The sequence below is a fragment of the Acanthisitta chloris genome, unplaced genomic scaffold (genome assembly GCF_000695815.1).
Source record: "Acanthisitta chloris isolate BGI_N310 unplaced genomic scaffold, ASM69581v1 scaffold17525, whole genome shotgun sequence".
Lineage (NCBI taxonomy): Eukaryota > Metazoa > Chordata > Aves > Passeriformes > Acanthisittidae > Acanthisitta > Acanthisitta chloris.
The window spans coordinates 4481-11584 of NW_008674428.1; the positions used below are offsets into that span (position 1 = coordinate 4481).

General features: G+C 47.1%; 1 protein-coding gene across 1 annotated transcript in view; it reads right to left on the bottom strand.

Annotated features, from left to right (window-relative positions):
- SLC33A1 (solute carrier family 33 (acetyl-CoA transporter), member 1) overlaps positions 1–7101 on the bottom strand; it is a gene marked incomplete at its 5' end in the record, with an annotated part of 9080 nt that extends 1979 nt beyond the window's left edge. Inside the window, 6 exon segments of the mRNA XM_009075352.1 lie at positions 2–123; positions 882–999; positions 1378–1562; positions 2172–2362; positions 6664–6987; positions 6990–7101. Coding sequence (XP_009073600.1) covers positions 2–123; positions 882–999; positions 1378–1562; positions 2172–2362; positions 6664–6987; positions 6990–7101 — 1052 coding nt within the window.
- Positions 7102–7104: the final 3 nt, after the last annotated feature.

Genomic DNA, 7104 nt, shown 5'->3' on the forward strand with positions numbered 1-7104 from the left:
AGGCCAGTTCCCTCCCAGGTTGGACACTGTGTTCAGCAGTGTCATGTAGGTCCCTCCAATCAGTGGGTCACTCACCTTGGCGTTGAAGGCCATGATGGCCACGTACATGCTGTACAGAGTGATCTGAGGGGAGAACAGCCACAGCACAGTGAGGTCTCCACAGGGATAATGGCAACTAAAGTCCCCCCAGAGATTACCTGAAGTTAGCAACATTCCATGAAAAATAATCCCATATAATAACTGCACAAGGGAGCAATTACCCCTGCAGTCTGTCCCTCTCCAACACAGGGAGTGGCCTTGTTACCTGTCTCAAGTCATGCTGCAACCAACCCAGCCTGGTATGTATGACTCAGGTTATCAAACTGAAACACAATGAGGCCAGTGAAAACAGCATCTGAACCAGCACCTCTGCATTTCAAATCAGCTCTCAGCATCATATATTTAGTTCTGAACCAAAGCAGGTGTTTGTTTTCCAGGCCTTTGGATCAGATCCATTGGGATGTTCCTCTAACAATCAAGTATTTTGCGAGGACCCAGATGACATCACTTTATGGATGTGCACAAGCAGCACACCAAACCCTGAGATGGGATTTCTCCAGCTCCACTGTGCTTTTGAGCTTCTGGGTTTGGGAAAAAAAAACTAATCTGGGATACAAAACCAGATCTGGACAACCAAGTAGCTCCACAGATGTTCCGCAGAGCACAGGGAATAGGGAGAAATAATTATGAGAGTATCAAAAGTCAATATAGCCACAGAGCACATGGGTCAGACTTGGAGGGATTCCAGTGTGATCCAGGACACAGCAGGTAACAGCATTTACAGTACTTGAGCTGATGGGTATGAAACCCCCTCCTGCCCTCCCCTTCCCAGTGTGTGTTACCTGATGTAAAGCATAACTGAGCAGCACCACAGCATAGTAGTAGACAGGAAAACCTCCTTCCTGCTTTACTTTAGGAGCCCACCACACCAGAAAGGCAAACTCCAGGCCAAGTAGCAACCTGGAGGGGTAAGAAAGGTAATTTGTAATTCCTAGTAATTCTTCCCAAGTGTTTCCTTGACACAAAGCAACTACTGAGGATTTATACAAAGCACATTAAAAGAGTCTGGATCTAAATGGTTACAACTATTTCTAGCTTAGATATTAAATGTTTGACAAGCAGTGAAATTGTTAAATAAGAGCAGGGAGCACTGCTCTAATGCTGCTGATTCTGCTCTGCTTTCTCACAGGTGATGAATCTCACAGGAATGAAGGCACAAGACAGTTCAGCTCACTAGGAGAATCCTGACACAGTCTCTAGATGGATGTTGGAGTTACGCAAGCAATCCTGCCTTGATCTGAACACAAATCACCGTGTTTCTACAACCTGAGGTGTTACCTGAAAGGCATTGCTTTGTAGAAGGTGTTCAGGGGCTGAGGCCCTGCTGTGTATTTGCTGATCACCAGAGGCAAGATGATCTGTAGAGGAACCATTGGAACTGCGAGCAGAGCCAGGTGCTCTTTGGGGACTCCCTCCTCCACCAGTTTAAGTCCTGTTACAGCATCTGCTGCAGAAAATCCAATCTGCAATGGAAATGAGACAAAATAAGCTGAGCAAAGCAGTGAGAGTTTGGCTAGAAGTTCAACTTACTAATAACTAAATTGAGAAATGGGATAGAGTACAAGCCACTTCTGTCTCTGGTTTGATTTCCAGGTGAGTTCTACATGTTCTACCCTTGCACATTAACTGTCAGCAGTGCCAACACTACCCCAAGAACATTAAACATGGCACTGACACTCACACCTGTGCCTTAGCTGCTCTTGGCATCCAGCAAGAAGCCATGGAAACCTAGTTTGGATAGAGCTGTGGATTCTGACATTATTTAAGTTAAAAGAAACATTTTCTGTCCTTTTAACAGCACAGCCTGTTTAAAAGTGTTTAAGATGTTTAAAACTCAAACTATTTTAAGACTAGATTGCAATCAAACTTCTCTTTAATGCTGTGTAAACACAAAGGCTCAAACAAACATACAACTCTGCTCAGCAGGATGATACAAGAAATTCTGTCTCAAATTTCCTGTGGAAATTCAGAACTCTGATGACAACCACCAGAAATTAATTCCATCTCAGGGACTCAGCAACCTCCCAGACTCTGGCACCAGCATTTAACCAGTCCCGGGTATATTTACTCACCTTTGAGGTGAGGATCAGGACACAGAAGGTGAGAACTGCTGGCATCTTGATTATTGAGAATAGCAGCTTGTATGTATCAGTGATGCCTTTTGTTTCTTCCTTTGATGGTATTAGCTCCTTGTTTTCCTTTTTCAAAAGGGCAACCAGTGTAGTGGTAACTAAAAAAACAGCTCCCCAGAAGAACAGGAAATCTGCAGAGGGAAAGAAAAGAGAATAAAAAGCTCTTTGTAGCAGCCATCACTGACAACTCATTGAGCATCTGAAATGCAGTTGTTTTCTAAAATATAGACCTAATCATCCAAATGGCATAAAAACAAGCAGCAAAAGCAAACACAAGCACAGAGCTGCACACAGTGACTGACATAGCTCTTCCCTCTCTGTAAGGAGGTGTTTGCTGGAGCTGAGGCAGAGAAGCAGCAGCACACAGGGTCATATCTGTGGTGTGTCCCTGCCACACTGAGCACGTTGTGGGGAAAACAGAAACAAAAAGTGCTGAAGGATTACACGTACAACCACTAAAAGCTGATAAAGAGCAAAAAACACATGTAACAGAAAATAGGGGAAAACCTCCAAGGGAAGAAGTTATTCACAGTTCTCCAGCTGATTTACCAGGAAGCCATGGAGCTATTTTGTACCTCAGTCCTATACTCCCTGATATCTATCTCCCACCTGGAGCAAACAGAGATTTATGAGTGTAAAAATGGCCTGATCAATGTTTTACAGAGTCACAAAGAACTCTCAAATATGCCTGGCAGAAGTGGATACCTGCCAAGGTTCAAGTGCTCTATTTTAAGCAGATATATCTGCCAAACTCTGGATGTGAAGACAGCAATGGTAAAAACACCAATGTTTTATAGCAAGTCCTTGTTGAGTTAGTGAATGGATTAATCTAAAATAATCCTATCCTCTGCTTCTATGAGAGAGGCAAGAAAAAGCTCAGCAAGGTGCAGAGAGTAGGTCAGAAGGAGCCTTTAATCTTCCTGGTCGTGAGCAACTCCCAAAGCCTCTGGGAGACTTGAAAGGAAGCAGCAAGGACTGGTGAAAGGGCAAAGACAGGGCAAAGGCTTAGTCAATCATTAGCTGCTTCTTATGCACAGGAGGAGAACAAGCTCAGCAAGCATGGAAGAAAACACGTGAGGACTTCTTCAGGGATAGCCTAAATCTCTCAGGGTGAAAGAAAAAAGGCTTTTTAAACCATTTCTGCTGCTTCCACACCACGTACTTTGTCCTCTGCTCAAGTAAAGCTGATCTCATAAACAACACTGCCAGATTGCTCTCTCCTCTGTCAGAAAAAAAGGTGCCCTAAACACCCATTTTCAAGTAAAGCTGCTTTTTCACAGAGTCCTACTGATCACTGCTGCTGTCTACAGAGGACACACAGGAGCAGTTCTCTAATAATAACCCTCGGCATCACCACTGCAGGGAGAGATTCTCAGTGTGAGAATGGGGATAGAAATAGCTCTGAGCATCATCACATGAAGGCTCTTGATCAGGTCAGCCCTGTCAGCTGCAGCACAGCACTGCAAGGGCTGCACTAGCAACAAAGCAAAGCAAGAAAAGAGGGGGGAAAAGCCAAATATAATAGCCCAGATAAAGAAAAATGGTGGGGTTTTTGAGGTTTACACAAGAATAAGGTACATTTCCTTTCAAACACAGTAAGCTTCACTAACAGGCTACAAAAGCACTTTCAAATTATAGTTTACACAAAGGATTTCAAGCACAACTTTCTGCTCCCACCACTGCTGCCTCCCCCATCCCTATTTCATCTCTGCTTCTGCACTGTTAACAAAAGGATCACTGTGAACTAGATCAGGGACAGACCAGGCTGGAAGACAACCCTCAGGAAGGTGCCTAGGGGTTACAGGTCACCACAGCTGCAGTTGTACAGGTACAGAAGGGGAGCACCAGTCCCTGGCCCAGGAAGGTGTGAACTGCCTTGAAGGGCACCTTTGTCCTCAGCTCACACTTTCCCTATCCTTCACGCTGGAACAGGCACTCACATGACTGCATAGCAAAGTGGGCAGGAATGAAACCCAGCCAAGAGGCTTCCCCTGCCTTTAGAAAATCAAAAGCCACCTGAGCAGCAAAGTGCTAAATAACCTCTTGAACATGCCAGCACAAACCATCACCCCACAGAAAAGTATGTCCCATTTTCTTCTCTAGATCTTCAGCCTGAAACAACCTAACATAGCACTTGGGTTGATGAATAGTTTTACATCTGTCCATGTTATTTCCTGGAGTTAATGAGAAGGACAAACACTGTTGCTTCTCAACAACTTGAAGCTGATTTGAGATCACAGAACATCCTGAGCCAGAAGGGACCCACAAGGACCATCACTCCAACTCCTTCCTTGCACAGGACACCTCAACAATCCACTCTGTGCCTGAGAGCATTGGCCAAACACTCCTTGAGCTCTGTCAGGCTTGGGGCTGTGACCACTGCCCTGGGGAGCTGTTCCAGGGCCCAAACACCCTCTGGGGGAAGGACCTTGTCCTAATATCCAACTTAAACCTCCCCTGGCACAGCTCCAGCCATTCCCTGGGGTCTTGTCACTGGTCATGGAGAGAAGGGATCAGTGCCTGCCCATCTGGACCTTGAAGTGTTGACTTGTTCTTTCCCTGGCACTGGGCTGAGCCTACAACAAAAGTGTTTAGAGGTCTGAGCTGGCAGGAAACTAGTCACCTTTTCCAGCTGTAAAGTTTTCTGCTGCTTTAACTGCCCCAACTTGCCCATCGTGATTCCTGTCACAGCTAGAGCAAGGACCAGAGAGCCTCTCCCTCTGCTCTTCAGGGAAACATGGACATACCAAACTGTGCCACAGCCACACAAAACAGGGAACAGGAATTTCTTACAGAGAGTTTTGCCACCTGAAAAAAAAACATATCCTGCAACTACAGTGTCAGTTATTTGCTTTTCTTACCCCACCCACATAAGCACTCCAGGACAGGTTAAGCAGGTTGAATTGCTGGTTTTGGGCTTGGGATAATATTTTTTAAGACAGCACTTTTGTAGTAGTAACACATCCATTTGTACAATATGTCCTGAGGAAAAGAAGCCAAACCAACATCAGCCCTGGACAGTGAGGGAAGCAGCACAGCCAAACCAAGCTCTCTGGACACCAGTGACTGCAAGTGGCATCAGCAGTAAAGACGTCAGTGCACTGCAGTGAGAGGGAAGGGACACACCAGTACTGATGAGCTGCACAGCAAGGGAATGCCAGGAACTAGCTGGGATGCTTCAAGAACTACTCTAAGCTCACTAACAGACCAGACATGAGGTTGGCAGCAGGAAGGAAAGAGGAAGACTAGTTAGGAATGGTGATAGCTGCATGGACAAACTAAGCACAGCAGTCCTGGGAACTGCTGTCCCGATTTATCCATGAGGATAAATAGGACATGGACAGGACAAGAAGCAAAAACTAGCCTTTACACCACAATTCCACCCCATTTTGGCATACCTGTTCTGTGAGATGGCACAGGCAAGGCAGTGTGAGAGAGGGAAAAGAGACTAAGACCATGAGAATCTGCTCTTTGGTGCTACCTATGGTCACCCTGAGGCTGCAGCCAGGAGGCATCCCAGGATGTCCTGTCCTCCCACAGGCTGAGCTGGCTAAACTCAACCTTCCACCCAAATCAGGGGCCTTTTAAGCATCCTTTAGGTAAGGCCCCTAACATCAACCACCACACAGAACCCTTCTGGAAGAAAACCCCAACAGCTAACAGAAGACATCTCTACACTAACAGCTAGTTGGATTACCAGTCTCCATTTAAGTCATTAAAGAGAAAACAAAATCCCTCTGAATTTACTAAAATAAGGCCTTCCTTCAGAAATTGTTTACTGCTCAACCCTGAACACTTCTTGTTTCTGCTTCTGTCCACAACACCACATTGAAAGAATCCTTTTTCTCTTTTTATTTCCCCTTTCCTTCTTCCCTGAAGGCGATGTTTTTAAAAGGGCCCCTTAAAAAGAGGCAAAGCTTTTGGCTTGCTTGGCTCTTTTAAAGAGTAATCGCCATTAAACTAGGAGGAAAAAAGTAATTCCCTCCCAAGTGCTTAGGTCAGCCAAGGCAATGACAAGGCAGGTTTCCCACAGACTTGAGTCTAGAGAAATGTGGAAGTTCAGAGCATGCAGCAGTCTACTCTGCCAGCCCCTGAGCACGAGACAAACCAAACCTTTTCCAAACCACCACTTCCTCTGAACACAAGGGTTCAGACTCAGGGAAGAAGCATCCTGAGGAAGACATAATTACTATTATTAGATAGGAATTCCACCCTGTGAGGGTGGTGAGGCACTGGCACACGTTGCCCAGAGAAACTGTGGCTGCTCCATCCCTGGGAGTGTTCCAGGCCAGGCTGGATGGGGCTTGGAGCAACCTGGGCTAGTGGAAGGCCCATGGGATCTCTAAGGTCTTTCCAACCCAACCCAACCCATTCCATGACTCTACCCCCATCCCATGCCCGCACACACAGGCTGGCAGTGCCCCAGCAGTACCTGAGAGGGTCACGATCCCCTGGGGCTGTGGCTGGAACCGCAGGTACTTATTGCAGAAGGAGGCTGACTCCAGGGCCAGGAAGAGGACATTCCCGAGGAAGTATCCCGCCGTCTGCCCCACGGAGTTGCAGGTGGAGGCATAGCCCACGTTCTCCCGGGACAGCATGGTGAGCGCCCAGCCATCCACCGCGATGTCCTGCGTGGCCGCCAGGAACTCGAAGAGGAAGAAGGTGACGGTCAGTGCCACCACGTCGGGGCCGCGACCCTTCCCGTCGCCCAGCAGCACATCCACCTGCGTGGACATGTAGATCATGAAGCGGGCCGGGACTGGCGGCGCCCGAAGCCTCGCAGGTACACGGCGTCCACCAAGGGCGCCCAGAGCAGCTTGAGGCTGAAGGGCCAGAAGACGAAGCTGAAGAAGGCCTGGTCGGTGTAGCTGGC